This window comes from Chlorocebus sabaeus, chromosome 25 (assembly GCF_047675955.1).
Source record: "Chlorocebus sabaeus isolate Y175 chromosome 25, mChlSab1.0.hap1, whole genome shotgun sequence".
In the NCBI taxonomy this organism is placed as follows: Eukaryota; Metazoa; Chordata; class Mammalia; order Primates; family Cercopithecidae; genus Chlorocebus; species Chlorocebus sabaeus.
This window is the reverse complement of record NC_132928.1, coordinates 45925337-45942042: the sequence shown is the minus strand read 5'-3', so window position 1 is coordinate 45942042 and position 16706 is coordinate 45925337. Positions and strand designations below refer to the sequence as shown.

The 16706-nt window shown below is 40.7% G+C and overlaps 1 protein-coding gene across 3 annotated transcripts in view; it reads left to right on the top strand.

Moving 5' to 3' along the window:
- RGL1 (ral guanine nucleotide dissociation stimulator like 1) overlaps window positions 1–16706 on the top strand; it is a 287005-nt gene that overhangs the window by 159614 nt on the left and 110685 nt on the right. The window contains exons 1-2 of one of the 3 annotated variants that reach the window (XM_007989216.3): window positions 2737–2946; window positions 3965–4075. The exons of 1 other annotated variant lie outside the window; for it this stretch is intronic. In XM_007989216.3, coding sequence (XP_007987407.2) covers window positions 2920–2946; window positions 3965–4075 — 138 coding nt within the window. In that variant the 5' untranslated portion in view covers window positions 2737–2919. Of the gene's footprint in view, window positions 1–2736; window positions 2947–3964; window positions 4076–16706 lie in introns of those variants that run through there. One more of the 3 variants, XM_007989217.3, reaches the window with a different exon arrangement.

Here is a 16706-nt window from a genome sequence, read left to right as displayed (position 1 = left end):
TGCTTTGATTATTCAGGATCCTTTGTAGTTCCATGTGAATTTTAAGGTTATTTTGGTTATTTCTGTTAAAAATACACTTGGGATTTTGGGAGGGATTGCATTGAATATGCAGAAAGTTTTGGGTAATATGGACATTTGAACATATTAAGTCTTTCAATCTATAAACACGGGATGTCTTTCTATTTAGGTGTATCAGCAAAAACAAACAAAAAACCCTGTAAACTAATAAACAAATTCAGTCAATTGCAAAATAAAGAATTAATGTGTTTCTATATACTAACAACAATCTAAAAATGAAATTTACAAAGCAATCCCATTTACAATAGTATCAGAATAAAGTACCTTGCAATAAACTGAACCAAAGAGATGCAAGTCTTGCTCTCTAAAAACTATAAAACATTCCTGATCTTTTAACTAAACTTGACCTAACCTTTCAGGACTCTGTTAGGTCACGGGAAGGCTACTGTAGTAAATAAACACCAACTGAGTTATAAATGGCTTACTGGTTTGTCTTTGTCTTCCCACATATTGACCAGGAGTACTTAAACCCAAAGATACAGGTAATAAGGTAATATGGACTTAACTGCTTACTGATGAAATATTTTTAAATGAATATTAAAAAATTTGTAAACCGCAACACACAATTGTTCTATCTAGCATAAAGTCTGCCTCTTTTTTTTTTTTTTTTTTTTTTTTTTTTGGCAGAACAGCATTTATACAAAATTACATACATTGTGAGGTATAAATACAAATAGTTATTCTTGGAAAACCTCTCAAATTTTAAAGTAATTCCATGAGAAGACATCATTTCAGATTTCCTAGTGTTGCATACATAACACGCTTTTCAGTGAGTCTGGATGAATATGGTTTGGCAGTAAGTGCAGTAAGGAGGCAGTGGAACTTTTTTGGATCACTTACCATGGGCTTGATGATTTGCATGCATTATTTCATTTGATCCTCTTTCAAACTCTTTCGGCTAGGTGTTTGTCCCATTTTTCAGATAAGGCAATTAAGGCTCAGGGTAGTAGCATTCAGGTTCACTCACTGCAAGGCTGGATGTGAAGCTGTATTCACTTGCCTTGAAGCTAGTTATTTTCCCTTTACACACTAGGTTGGAGTACAGAGAAAGGTGAGTAGATCTGAAACCTGAGTGGGGCCTTGTGAATTATAAGCCACTCTGTCCAGGAAGGTTTCCTGGAAGAGTGAGGTTGAAGAAACTGCTTAATATCCCTGAAATGGAAACATTTCAGTTACTGCCAAATGTGTAGCCAAAAATCAGGTTAAAGTAGTGGCAAAGTTAATCTTACAGGTTGTTTAACTGTCCTCAGTTGCATTTTGTGGTCTCCAAGATCCCCTAATAGGTCCTCTAGAGGTGGGCCTGGGTTCCTGAGGATGGCTTAACAAGCAGGGAGGTAGGGCCTCCACATGATTTTCCTCTGGTTCCCAGCAACATTGTGTCCTGAGCATCATAGAAGGATTTAGTCTATGTGTTTTTTGTTTGTTTTTTACATTATAGAACAACCACTTCAGCTTGCTAAAAGGGCATCTCATCTCTATACAGTCACTGTGCCCTTAGGTTCTGGTTGTACGGGGATAACCTGGCTGAATGACTTGAAGATGTTCTCAAGTGTCCACAGATCCTTTTGTTTTTCCTTAATGTGCCCTTGTTGTCTTTTATTCTGCTCTCCTGGGAACATCGGTACACTTGATTGTCTAAATTTTCAGCTCATGATATATTTACTATTAACTAAAACCCAGGCTTATGTCATAGTATGGCAATTAGTGGGAGACCTTTTTTTTTTTTTTTTTTTTTTTAATTTGAAGGTGATTAAATTCATTTAGGGTGAATAGTATGAAAGACATGAGCCCTAAAGGTATTTGCAATTTGCATGGAATTCTGGCAGGTGTCAAGTTTGACTGCATTATCTGGTATCTCTTGCTGTTGACTTGCTAAAACTGGATCTAAAAAAATGTAATAATCTTTTATCCCTATAGTAGATCTTTCCATTATGATAAAACTCCTGCTGGTAGTCATCTGATGAAGAGCTTTTCCCTGTGGCTATGATCTTACTGTGTCCCTACAGTACAAACAACTCAACCCATAGTGGCCACTCACAAAGACTCACAGAACCTCTAGGACACCGTCAGTCCCAGCAAAACCTTACCCTGTTTTGTTCCCTTCCCACCCACAATGGCCAGTTACTCGGTAATTGAGCCTTATCATAATGGGTGGTGAAAAGCCCAGCGCGATTTCCTGTTGGCAGTGTGCTGATGCAGGAGAGGGCATAGCCCCTGGACACGGTTTTGGAATACCCGGGTGTCCTCTGACCTTATCCTCTGTCCTAATGAAAAACTTCCTGGCTTCTAGTATTGCGACTCTCATTGGGGTCATTCTGACTTAATTATTGTAAAATCAAAATAGATAATAGGCAGATCATGGAAGTTTTTCGGACTTTCTCCTTCCATTGTTTTAGCGATGGAAGAAGACACACAAATCCTCCATCCCACACTCGGTTCTATTTTGGCACCTGGTTACCGTCAGGAAAACCTGATAAACTTGAAAGTGTTGTTTCCCAATCACCTTCAGCGCTGGAGAAACGCTTTCATGCTGACTTTATCCATGGGACTGAAGAAAGGGAGAGTGTGCTCACAAGCACAAACAGGAAAGCCTTACATCACGGAGTGGCGTGGGGAGGAGTCTGCTCCTCGCTTGCTCGCTCGCTCGCTCGCCGCGCTCCCTTTGTGGCCCGAGTCGCGCGCACCGGCGGCGGCGGGGGCAGCGCGGCGCGTGTCTGTGCGCGGCGGCCGCTCGGGACCCGGACCCGGGCGAGGCGCCGCGGGCTGAGCCCAGCAGACACTGCGTTGGCTTCCGAGCAGGGCGCATCATGCAGCGTTCGCGCACCGGAGAGAAAACTGAGAATGAAATTGCTTTGGCAAGCTAAAATGGTAACGAGAGCTCTCTGCCTTCTCCCGAGGCTTCTCTGGTGGGGAATCTTCTCCCGCTTTCGCTGGGCGTGTTTTGGACTCCCTCGGAGTGAACGGGGCAATCCGATTCCATACTTGTGAGCTAAAGCTCTCTCACTCCACTTTGTATTCCTCTCTCTCTGCGTGTCTTCTCCCTTTCAACCATACCTACCTTCTTAGCAATTGCCTGTGGTGTGTCTGGGGCCAGATGCATGTCAGGAGGGGAGAACTTTGAAGGAAAAAGAACTGTTAGTGTGGGTGAACCGCGCAGCGCTTCTGCGTCCCAGCGGCTCTTTAACACAAACCTCAGGTTTAGCCGGGGACATGGAAATCCAGGGGGTCGCTGCACAGATTTTAGTAGAAACTGCCTGGTGATGTGTTGCTTTTTCTGCACTTGCCAGATTATTTTACGGAAATATAAACTTTCCACCCCCGCTAACTTTGTGGGCTCCAAAACAATGTGGAGAAAAAGACAAGCAAACCACTTCACTTCCAAAGGAGTGAGGATACTTGGCGTTTTAAACACTTGTTTGTGTCTGAGTTTAAAATCTGGTTTCTTCAATGACACTTTGAAGAGTACAAACTTATTCTTTTCTTTTGCTTTTCTTTTTTCTTTTTCTTTCTTTTTTTTTTTTTTTTTTTACAAAGAATTATTTTTCCTTTCACTTAAGGGGGACAAGTTAATCAGGACTAAACTAGTTTCTTTATAAAGAAAAAGAAAGACTTCAAACTATTTAAGATATGTGAGCAAGTCTAGGAGAAATAACTAAATGGAAAAGTCCGGGGATCCTGATACCACAGGAAGGGGCTACAAGCCAAGAAAATCTCAGCATTCCCTCTATCAAAATGTGTCTTGTATTGCTCGGATTGTAATATTTATTTTGAACAGCCCATCTTGTGCCCTGAGTGCTGTTGTAAGCAGCAAGGCAGCTGGGATAGATTGTGGTTAGCAGAGAGGAAAAAATACTCTTTTTCTTTCTCTTTATCCCGTCCCTGGCAGAGCTCGATTCAGGACTGGGGTGAAGAGGTAGAGGAAGGAGCTGTTTACCATGTCACCCTCAAAAGAGTCCAGATTCAACAGGCTGCCAATAAAGGAGCAAGATGGCTAGGGGTGAGTAAAGCTGGCGAGATGGTGAACTTTGGAATTTCAGTGTCTGTTGTTCTGTGAATATCATTATTATTTAACAGAGGCAGGCTTTTTTTTTTTTTTTTTTTTCCTCTTTTCACTTTAAAAAGGAAAATGCTAATGACCAAGTGTTTGCACTAGCTGAACAGGTCTCTTTTTGTATATAATGTTTTCAAAAGCATCTTCCCTAGGTTTGTCAATAATTTAGAACCTCTTAGAAACATCTTGAGGTCTTTGGCAAATAGATTGGGGGTGGAGTGGCAGAAGATGACACACAGAATACAGGCCCAGAGAGCAGCACTCTCTTAGACAAGAGCCATAAGCAGCTTTGCCCAGAAGGCACCCTTGTCTCTCTCTGCCCTTCCCCTGTTGATGTTGTCAGTGTCTGCCTTGCTCCTATATCTCTAGGAGGTACCCAGACTGCTCAGGAGACAGAGCATTCCAAGTCTGCATCCTTTGAGGCATGGTAGATTTCCTATTGTGATCTCTTTTCTATATCTTGGGAGAAGGCAAATGGATGCTTCGTACCTACTACTTTGTGTGTAGAGTAGTGGGCCTTTGGGAAAATGCTGCTTTTGTAAACAGGACTCTTTTCCACTGAGATTCTAAAATTTTGGGTGAGGTCATGCAAGTTTGTAGATATCACCTAGTAGATCCTTCAACACATCCCAAATAAGGCGAATGTGAGAAATGGAAAGCTCGGTGACAGGATCACTACTTGGGCAAGTGTCAAACATGTGGAAGAATGAAGGGATTCTTGATCTGGAAAGAGAAGTAATTCTCAGACCAGGCAGTGAGAGGCGACCCAAAAAGCCTAGAGAAAGAAAAGAATGGTTGGTTGAATAGAGGGGATGGAGTGTGATTTCACCTGGCTGGCCTTATTCTAGCCGATGGGCTTCACAGTGTTAAAGATTTATGCACTTGCATCCCATCTTTAGTGGCTTGGAGTCTCCGAAAATTCAGAATATTTTGAGAAGCATTCAAATGTAGAGTGTGAAGGAGGACAGGACACAGAATTGCACAGGTCCTCGTGTTAAGAGTAGTGGTAATGTGTGACTTGTAACTCCAGGGAGTTTAAGGCAGGATGATGGCCCATGGCCGGCAGCAGTCACTTCCTCTGCCATGAGTCTGCTGACACAGGCATTTGTTGCTTTGGGCTTCCCCAGCTGCTTCAACTTAGGCCTTTCCTGCTGCTGTACTTTGGGCCAAGGTATCACCCATGAGGGCCATAAACTGTTAATGACATCTGCAGGTGTGGTCTGGAAAGATAGGAACCTTCCAGTGAGAACTAGAGGTCTTTACTTACCAAGAACCTACCTTACTCAGAATATGATTTTAAAATTAATTATGTACATCACCAGCAGACCTGATAGGGAAAGCAGAACTAGAGTTCTGACAAGTCATCACTTTGTTTTTGGTGGTTGTGTGTATGTATTTTATTTAAATGTGGCGTCCATGTGGTTTGGCCTCTAGCTGTTTCAGAATGATTCACAGCTTCTGAACCAGTTGTCTTCAAAAGGGTCATTGCATTTTTTTGGTATCAGGTTATTCCTCTCTTTCTAATGAGACTGATGTTGCTTGGGTGACTGTTTTAGTTTTTAGCCATATACAACATTAGTTATGAGTAAGTCACTGGAAATGGAGGGGTTCACTCTGTATGCCCCACATCTACAAACTGTCATGTATTTAGATGCTCAGAGTTATTTAGCAATCCCCACTGACTGTTCTCTTCACTTGACTTCACTTCTTTTCTTCTCTCTCTCTTCTCCCAGTGTTCTCAAATTTATACATAGTTCAGAGTGAATTCACCCTGGATTCAACCGTAGATATGAAATATTGAGAAGGAGGATAATGTGAAAAGATTGGCTTTAGCTGATGGAGGAATCTGTTCCCCTCGCCCCCATTTCAATAAAGTGTGATTTACTGCTACCAGCCTACTCCTTAATTGCAAGTTCCTAGGGGCTCTGCAGCTCTAATCTACATGTTTTCTTGTCTTAGGTGTCCTGTTGGGAAGTTCTGTTTTTGTCCTTGAAAATTCCAGACTTAATTAAATGTGACTCAACCCATTGAGCCATAGCAATTACAAAACCTTTCTCTTTAGAACCGAGTGGCTTCCCCATGTTTGTTTTCCTGTATTCCAGTACCCTTTCAAAATTCTTCAAAGTAACTAGTTTCAGAGTTTACTAGAGAGTGGGGTCAGGTGAGGAAATTATTGCAGTATGACAACCTTTTGAGGAAGGTGGTGTGATGATCTCTCTCTCTCTCTCTCTCTCTCTCTCTTTTAACATGAGGAAACTAGTGCCCAGAGAGGTTAAATTGCTTGCCAGGGTCACACAGCTATGAAGTGGTAAACACCAGATTCAAATCCAGATGGTTAGCTCCTTGTTATGAAGAATTTCCTGGGACCTTGAGGCTGTTTCCATAGTAGTAGAAAAGAACATTGGCTGAAAAGACTGAGGATGCTTTGGGTGGGCTTTTCCCTAATATTGCAAGACTTGAGAAATGTAACTTTCTTTTATTCATGTCTAGAGTGATAACTTAGGCTGCAAATTGATATATTTGTTGTGAAGCTATGTATCTCATTGATAAACTCCGCATTTTGGAGGTTTAAAGCAGGGTGCATCGAAGATATGAAGATATGTATGAGGTTATGTAGCACATGAGGGTAGGCATAGCTTTGTTACATGTCTGTAATGCTTATTCCAGATGCCTAAAAGATGGAATATAATTTTTGTATTTTATAGTACTCAGATCTCAAAACATAATTAAGATTCAATTTTGGGGAGGAGAGCAAAATAATTACATATCCTCAGACCTGAAGTATTATACAGTCCAAAACATTTAGGTCATTCTTTTTTATTTTGTCTGTTAAACTTTGTGTTCAGTTGATCTTTTAAAGTAAAACCCTGTGTTTGGAAAACTACAACCAAGTATGTCCCAGGACCAGTTTACTTATACATGCAGCTGCATACTTGCCCATTGACAGTGAGATTATGTTGGCAACTTTGAAAAACCAAATATTGAAATGCTGACCTATTTTCCCTTTACAATAACATCTTAGGCTGGGATAATTTTACCCACCTATAATTCTCAAAGAAAAATGACTTCAATTATGCCACAAAATTTTAAAAATCTTAGGATTGGAAGAGACATTAAAGAGCAATTCCGAGCCTAGCACAGTGGTTCATTCTTGTAATCCCAGCACTTTGAGAGGCCAAGGCAGGCTAATTGCTTGAAGCCGGGAGCTCAAGACCAGCCTGGGTGACATAGCAAGACCCCGTCTCTACTAAAAAAAAAAATTAAATTAAAAAATTAGCTGAGTGTGGTGGTGTGTGCCTATAGTCCCAGCTACTTGGGAGGCTGAGGTGGGAGGATCGCATCAGCTGGGGTGGTCAAGGCTGCAGCGAGCCATGATTGTGCCACTGCACTCTAGCCTGGGTGACAGAGTGAGACTCAGTCGCTTAAAAAAAGAAGTAATTTCACCCAGACATTCACTTATCTTGTGATTTTTGGAAGAGCAAAGAGTCAAAACTTGTTATTTGTCTTTGGTCCCAGTGTTGTGGTTGTATATGGACAGTGATAATGTAGAAATGAATTAAGAAAATATCAGTATCCTCTGGAAACAGGAAGTGTACCATTTCAGGATGAATACTCGAAGGGACAGAGGAAAAGCATTCAACTGTTAGGGAAGGGCTTTGGTGTCAAGAGTTCATGCTGTTGTCTTCAGAATGTGACAGACTCAGGGTCCAAAAAATATGTCAGCCTAAGATAAGTTCCAAGTGAGGATATTTGTTTTACAAGCAGGATTGTGAGTGCTGGGTCACTTCTGCAAAATTTGTGGGCAGTGGAATGATCAGTGGTTAGTCACGTCGCTCTTCTTAGTCCTGTACTTCTGTGATCGTGCAGTCCTTGTGGGAGGGCACTGGGGCCTTTCTGCCCTGTATCCAGTATTTGTCACACCGTTTCCCACATAGGCTCTTGATAAATGTTTGTGGGACCAAGTTGAAATGCAAGATAACTGGGAGACTGGTAAAGAGAGTGAAATAGAATGGAGAAAGTTGAATATATGTAGAAATAAAAGAAACTAGAAACGTTAGGTTATAGAACGTGGCATTTGGGCAAATTGTGACCAATTGTGGGTTACGTGGGTACGGTGGTAAGATAACCATGTGTCACATCTGGATTGAGAAGTTGACTCTCACTTGGATGTTCTATTCGGATTGACTCTACCTGGCATTTTTGCGTGGTTGCTATCCATGTTGCCTTCAAATGGCATACAGTTCCTAGAATTTTCAGCTAATTTCACTTCTGGGAACCTTCTCTAATCCCCCAGCTCTGGATGAGGCGTCCATTCTGCGTCTCCCAGTCGTGCATTTACCTCACTCTGCTGTAATTGCCTGTTTACTTGTTTGTTATCTTCCGTTAGACTGTAAGCTTGCAACTATGGCCATCTAGTTGGCAGAAACTCAATACATGTTTGTTGAATGAATAGATCATGCCTCATCCTTCTTTGGGGGACTAATTGTTTTTATAAGTATGAATGCATAGTTGGTTCTCATTTAAAACAAAGTCTACATGAAGATATTCACTTACAAAGAAGAAGAGAGGGGCATGGGAGCAAGACAAATCAATTAGATATTGATTATAGCTGTCTTACACGCATTCGGTAACAAAGCAGGGCACAAAGGTATCAATTATTCATTTTAACGAACATTCCCCAGTGTCTTTTAAAACCAAGAGGTCCAGTTGTACTTTTCTTGCTGCTGAATGTTGAAGAAAAAAAGGCAATGCATGAGTTAAAAAGCATTGGCTAGCATTACAATTATGTGTGGTTGGAAAGTGCAGGAGTGGGATTTTAGAATTGTAAGGAGATAAGCCCTAGAGGAGTCTTTAGTTTATAGTTGGTCATCCTTGTTTTCATCTAGGAAAACAGGCTTTTGGATTGCATTATATGTGTCTACTGGAATGTTTAATTTAGGCTTTAGAAAGTAGATTTCAGAATTTAGCAGCTATCTGTAAATGAACCAACTGGTATTTTTAATTTTGACTTTAGAAATATGTTTTTAAAATTATTAATCCAGTGATAGGGTAGCCTCTATCAATCAAGAAAATACAGTAAATTTAAATTGCCTGAGATATTACACTGGATCCTTTTGGTGCTTTCAGAATCTGTTGGGATCTGTGTTACGAATATGTGACATGTAATCAAGAATATCCATTTCAATTTACCAGTCCAGGGAATACCCAACTGAGTTCAAAATACATGTCAACTCCCAGCAAATACATAATGGGATAAATATAAGAGGCACATTAATTCCTTATACTTAAAAATGTATATTCTGTTAAAATAATTTTGTGAACATATTTTATTCTTATTTCTGTGAAATTATAAAGAAAAAGCCTCTTGGAGTTTTACTCTTAGAAAGAAAATGAGAGAAATAAGGTAAATACTGTGCCTTTCCACTTTAGAGCTTAGCTGGAGTTTGTCACTGCCCAATCCCACTCCTTTTAGTTTCCTTTGCCCATGGCATATGTGTCTCTTTAAGCTTACCCCTTCTAAATAATCATAATCTTTTGACTGTCTTACATATTTTATGTTAAGATATGCAAAAATACACTATATAGTAAAACATTCTAATTTGTACCATCATATACTTTTTACATAAAAAATTAATTTCTATGAACAGAACAAGAAAAGTTTTAGTTAAATGGGGGAAGATAAGAAATGTTACTTAATTCCACCAGAGAAGCTCAGCTCTGTGTCTGGGTTGCCAGCGGGTGTGACTATCTCGAGACATAGAGTTGATTTGGAGTTCTTTGGAGATTTTGGCAGTTTCTTGGTCATTTGCTAGTAAACACATCCAGTGTGAACTCTCTCACTGCTGTTCCATATTTCTGTATGATTCTGTCATTTGCATTTGAGCCTGCTAACCTCTCCTTCCATACCATTCATTTATTCATCAAAAGCCTACTTTATGCCAGACACCATGTTAAATCTTGAGAATACAAAGTAAAATACTCCTTGTTCTAGAGGAACTTACAAGTAAGTGAGGGAGACAAAGTTAAATTAATTACAATATATTGTGGTAAGTGTAACCATTGCTAGGGGAGCCCAGAATCGGGGGCATTTAAATCAAGTGTGAGTGACAGGTAGGCAGTCCAGGAAGGCTGCACAGAGGAGAGGGCCCTTCAGTGGAGAAGCGAGGGATGAGTAGGAGTTAAATGAGGGCTGGGACCCTGGGGGCCAGCATTCCAACTAGAGAGCACAGCCTGTGGGAAGGCATGGAGGCCTGAAATGAGACTTCCCCTGTGAGGCTCAGCCTGGTGAAGAGATAAGGGAACCTGGTGGGAAAGGGGGAGGAAAGGGGGCTGGAGAGAAAGGCATGAGTCATGTCACCGAGAACCTGGAATGCTAAGCTATGGAATCTGCTTGATCTTTAATGTTAGCATAGTCACTGAAGAGTTTTAAGCAGAGTGGCATGGTCAGATTTGCATTTTAGAATAATGACTGACAGCTGCAGCGGAGATACATCGGAAGGGAGCCAGACTGGAGCATGGGGACCCAGGAGGAGGCTTTCTTTAGTGGTAACGAGGTGAAGAAAGGGATGAGGACTTGACTGAAGCTGTGGCAGCAGAGTGGACAAGGTAGGTGGGGATGAGTGTAGGTGGGGCGCAGGGCGAGGATTCCTGGCAGGCACACTGGTTTCAAAGAGCAGGTCAGCAAAAGGCTTTCTGGAGTCAATGTTGTCCTCTTCTCACTGGGTGAAATGTACTGGGGACTTCGGGTGAAATGTACTGGGGACTTCAAGTCAGCCTTCCTCCATATACACTAGCAAATGCCTGTGTTCCTGTCAGAAGGCTCAGCAGAAAAACCAGATCCAGGCATGCCTGATGTGTCATGTCTAGAGATGAAATCTCAGTTTAGGCTCACCGTGAATAAGGCAGAAAGCACTGCTTGACTTCTCAGATTCCAGAGAACTTTGCAGAGCTGGTGGTTTCTTTTTCTTTCTTCTTTTCTTTTTTTAAAGTCTTCTGTTTCCCTACACACCAAACAAATTGAATCTGCAGACCATGGAGAGAGAATAAATATGGAACCCGCAGGACTATGATTACAGAGTTGTATTTTAGAAAACAGCAGTTAAACTTATAATTGTGTTGTTAGGGACACAAGAAATTTTATGGTTAGGTGTCCTGGTCTTTTTCCATCTTCCTACACAATGTGTTTAAATTCTGTCTGATACTTTTTATCCTAGCAGCTGACGTGAATGCTCTTGGAGGCTCACTCTGATTGCTCATTCTCACTCCTTGTATAAAAGAAAAATTTCAGTAAGAGAATGCTTCCCTAGTTTACTGCTACCACCTCTCAGTCTCACTCTCTCACTTAAATACACACACAGCCTATATATTAAAATTTCTTTTCACATCTTATTTTTTAGCATTTGGTTCACCTTATAATGTCACTTATGGCCTCTTCTATGTAATTGATCAAAGCTTGACTTTGTCCTGTTTTGCTTGGTTTCCCTTAATTGTGTCAGTATTGATATTGTTTGATTGACTTTACTCGGAGAACTACTTTTAGTTTCAAAAAGAATAAAAACAGAGGAAGAAAGGAAGGACTAAAAGGAGAACAAGCTTACAACATTTGATAGAAGACACCACCTTGTAGGAAGCTCAGTTAGTCTTGTACAGAGAGAGACAGAATCATGTCATTTCCCACTGATCCTTTTGTCTTATCATTGTAGAAGTACCTGTGTCTTTCCACTGATGTGACTGCATATTTTTCCCAATGCTTTGGGCCTCTGCTTGGCTTGCTTCCTCAAAGCCACCTTCTCCTTTATGTTATGCAGCGTATGACTTCTGAGGATAACAGTGGTGGTGGTTGGGGGTGGGGTGTTGCTGGTGGTTCTAGATCTTTTTTAAACTCTCACAGACTCATTACCCTACATTTTCTAGCGTTTAATTGCTTATGCCATCTGTGGTCCATTCATTTGAATTTGTTTCAGCACAGTTAATCTAATCCTATGTAAACTCGCCTAGAAGTTTTTTATGTTTTTCTTTTCTGCAAAGAATTCAGCAATTCAACTTTTTTTCCCTTGTTTCCTGCTGTTTCAAATACTCATTTTCATCTTTTGTAAAACTGAAGCCAAGGCTGAGTATTTCCAGTTTCTTAATTCTTAAGACAATTTGAAGGCAAAAGCAACCTTTTCTGCTAAGGGTAGGATGTCTTTGGTCAGTCATGTCAACTGAATCTCTCTACAACCCTCTTGCTAGTAATTCTTCCATAGGTATGTGCTGTTCTTATTATGCCCATAACTTCTGGCACTAGAAGTGATGGAGCTAGAGTCTGTGGACAATATTTATCTAAGAAAAGGACATTTAAGTATGTAGGTAAAAATAACTGAAACTGGATTAGACATTGGCTAAAAATAAAATGCTTTATAGTCGTGACTTTTTCAATTAAAATTGTAATACTTGGCTGAGCACGGTGGCTCACGCCTGTAATCCCAGCACTTTGGGAGGCCCAGATGGGTGGATCACTTGAGGTCAGGAGTTCAAGACCAGCCTGGCCAACATGGTGAAAACCCACATCTCTACTAAACATACAAACGTTAGCCAGACGTGTTGGCATGTGCCTGTAATCCCAGTTGCTGGGGAGGTTGAGGCAGGAGAATCGCTTGAACCTGGGAGGTGGAGGTTGCAGTGAGCAGAAACGGTGCCACTGCACTCTAGCCTGGGCAACAGAATGAGACTCCATCTAAAAAAAAAAAAAAGTAAATTGCAATACTTGAAATTGTTTATTGAGATAACTGATACTCCTAAATAGAAAACTCAGGTAATTGAAGCATTTGGTTAGTTTGTGAAGCACAGGGAAAAGACTTGCCACTTTCTGTCCAAAGGCTGATTCCTTCTAAAGACATGACACAATAAACATGTCTGTTTTAAAAATGACTTTAGGGCCCGGAGCCATCAAGGCCTGGCTAGGGAATTAGCTTAGTTGGGGACTTTGTAGACACGGGCACCTCCTGGCTGCTTTTCCTTTTCAGGGGTATGTTCAGCAGGAACCTTGGTATAGGGAGGTAGCTTAGTGCAGTGGTCAAGAACCTATGCTTTAGAGCCAGACTTCCATGCAAAACTCACCTCTGCCACATGTGAGCTATACAGGCCTGAGCTGTGAAGTTACTTAACCTCTCTAGGCCTGAGCTCCTGGCCTATGAAGGGGAGAATAGCAGTGCCTTCCTGATGGAGTGACTGTGAGGAGTAAATGAGCTGTGTATGTAAGGTGTTTGGCACGGTATGCACTCACTGAATGGTGGGGCTCTCCCCACGGTCAGGGCCCTCTCGAACCCTGCCATGGAACCTTGGAGAGACCTGGGTGGCTTTCTTACATGGGCCTCCTGAAGCTTGGTGTTATATGTAACCCCAGATTGCGTGAGAAACAGTATTAGCAAGGTTTTAAGACATGTCATTGACCTCCATCTCTCATTTTGTACATTTGAGAGGAAAGAAAATCATGGCAGGGTTTAGTAATCCTCGTATATTAGAAATAACATCTATTGTATTTTATCTCTCTGGCTCCTCACATAATGAGAGACTGCATTATTCCGTGGGTCCAACATTTTGCGTTTGAAATTCCTTCAGTTTTTCTATAGTAATTTGTTGGTATTATTTTTATGCTTTAAAAAATATTTCACTACTTAACAGTGGGCCATATTTTGTCTTCTGTTTTGCCATTTCTGACAGAAAAATCAAAGAGTAGGAAACAGTTTTTCTAAAAACTGCTTGGTAAGCATTATGCTAATCTTTCTTAATGGGATGTAATTTAAGATGTTAGCAAATTGTTCTTGCACCATCAATTTCAAGTCCTGGACTAAACTACATGAGATAAAGATAAAATTTCTTACTGTGCTACGTGTTGATTAGCTGATACAATGCCTGAGCCCCAGTGCCTCAGCCAGGAATGAGCTGAGTTGCTTGTGAGGTTGTGACTTTCTGACTCACATGACTTTCTGAGTCTTCCATTTCCTCACCTGTGAAATGGCGATAATAACTCTTTTTACTCTGCCTGTGATTTTTGTGAGGATCACATGAGTTAATGTATATAAAAATATTTTTTAATATATAAGTCGTTATACAAATAAAAGGATATTCTTACTGTCATTTAATCTAGAGGCCTCTCTTTTTTTCTCTCTACTCACCACCTAAGTGCTTGATTGGCGTGTGGCTCTGTTCATTAGTCTTGCCTTTCTTCTTTCATTCCAGAGGCAATCTTTTCTACTTTCTTTTCTTCCCACTTGCTGATTACCTAATTAGAGGTGATGTTCAGCTAGGAGTAGCGCTTCGTCTGCCACCACCGGTGTCCCCACTGGGATTCCAGGTGCGTTGAGAATGCAGACAGCGAGGCTTCTGTCTGTAGGTTGGTTGTGGGAAAAAATACCCCATACTCACAGGATTCTTAAGACAAATGCAGTAGATATCTTGTGTTTGAATATGTTCTGTTTCTTCTTTGATTCTTCTTTTTCTTTCTGGTACTTTTAATTTGTTGTGAGAAAGGTGGTAAAGCTAATAATGCACCAAGGAATGGAAAGTGCTTCCATCTTTGCAGAGGTCCTGGAAAATTAACTTTGGTCTGAAGCCAAATCCCATTGTAGGACTTGAACTTGTGACCTAATGCCAGAGGCAAGAATGATACCAACTGACCAACACTGACCCTCATAAAATGTAGACATTTAAAATACTTCCTTTGAGGAGTCCTGTCGCTGCTTTCTATGTTTTCTTCTCTCATTCAGTCGTTTCCAGCAGTGTTCCTGGCCTCCCTGTTAGGAACACAGTTTTAAAGATCTATTTTTTCTCACTGTCTTTCCATTTGCTGATTATAGCTGCTTCCTTCTTGCTTTCCATTTCTCTTGTGTGAGTTCCTTTTTTTGTTCCTGTTCCTTCCTGTCCTTCTTCTGACTTAAAAATAGATTCCAGGGTCTTTGGCTGCTCGGCCACAAATCCAACCTTCCTTCTATTCATATGGGATCCCCCTGAGCATCTGAAGATCTTTTCCTTCTCTCTCAAGACACTTGAACCCCAGCATTCCTTCCCTGTTCATTTGTGCCTATACTCAGCTGACTTACGGAGCTAAATGACCCTTGTACTCAGAGCTGTAACTGAAAATTAAATCTCTCCTACAAAGATGCTTAATAAGTGATTTACTTATGTTAAGTGTTACTGACAAACACTGAATTCTCCCTGAATCTACTGACTGTGTGTGGTGGTAGAGGAGAAGGGACTCTTTGTACACTGACTCAAGGCACGCGTGTAACACTCGTTTTTGTGCAAAACAATGATCCTGTGACCAGTTGAACCTCAGGAACCAGCTTTCAGACAACATACTGTTAAGGGTGTCCTGGAGGAATCTGCTGCTGTTTTGTTCCCACAGAAGTGTTTCTCAGGGACTGAAAGTTGATTAAAGTGTTTCCTCATGAACATTCTTTGGTTAGAGTTGGAAGATAATGATATTCTTTACAGAACTCACTTCCTATCCAATGTTGATCTAGACAATCCACAAATGAGTGTCTGCTTGAGGGATAAAGGCATGTAAAACTTCAGATGGCTGAGATAAAAAGTATGGATGACAGCAGCTCTGATTTTGGTGCCCAGCCCCAACCTGAGCTCACTGTTATGCTGCTTGTTACAGCAGCAGGGATGATGTTCCTCTTCTCAGTGGCAAAAGATGGTTTAAAAGGTTTCTTTCCATCTGAACCTCCAGACATAGCCTATGTGGTTATGTCTCCATGAGAAGGACTGGTCCTATTCTTAGTAGAGAATCCAGAGTTTTTGGTTTCATCAGCCACGGTAAAGTTCGCATTTATGCGCAACTCTGTTTTCATAGTGTCACTGCTTGGCATTGTATTTGCCTGCCCTGCTTTTCTGTTCCCTGGTTGACTGATGAATCCTACTTACCTTTGAAGTTGCAGCTCAAATGTTACCTTTACTCTTCTACTTTTCCCAACTTGTCTTCTGGATTAATGATCTTTTTATCTGAGTTTCCTTAGCACTTTACCAAAAGCTATATTACAGCACTTACCACATTAAAAAAAGTTTCTCTTTGCCCTGTTCGTTTCAGTGTTTCAAGGGTGGGTGCCATATTTAATTAATCGTCACATTCCCATAACCTGGGACAGTGTTTGAGACATAGTACTTAGTAAGCATCTTATACATTGTTTGGCCTTACCTTTGTTATAGAACATGTATCTTTAGTGACTTTTTTGGTATTTGGTAATATTGTAAATTCCATTTTTTGAAACAAAAGGAAAACATTGAAGCAGCTAAATTTAACTTATATTTTACACTCCAACTACTGATACAATAAAAAAAGAAAGTGATGCTTTTGCCTTATCTTTGTCATCATTGCTTGACCTATACATTTCATGATTGTATGAGAAGTGACCTAGTTTTGACAGTAACCTTTATAGATGGAATGACTTGGAATTTAGAGTTAATCCATATACTTCTTAGTGACATATAGGTTTGAGTTATGGGTCAAGGATAGACCTCTGGGAACTCAGTTTCTGCTTTGAATTCTGAAGTTATTCTACTTAGGATTTTCATATATCGTATTATATCTGGT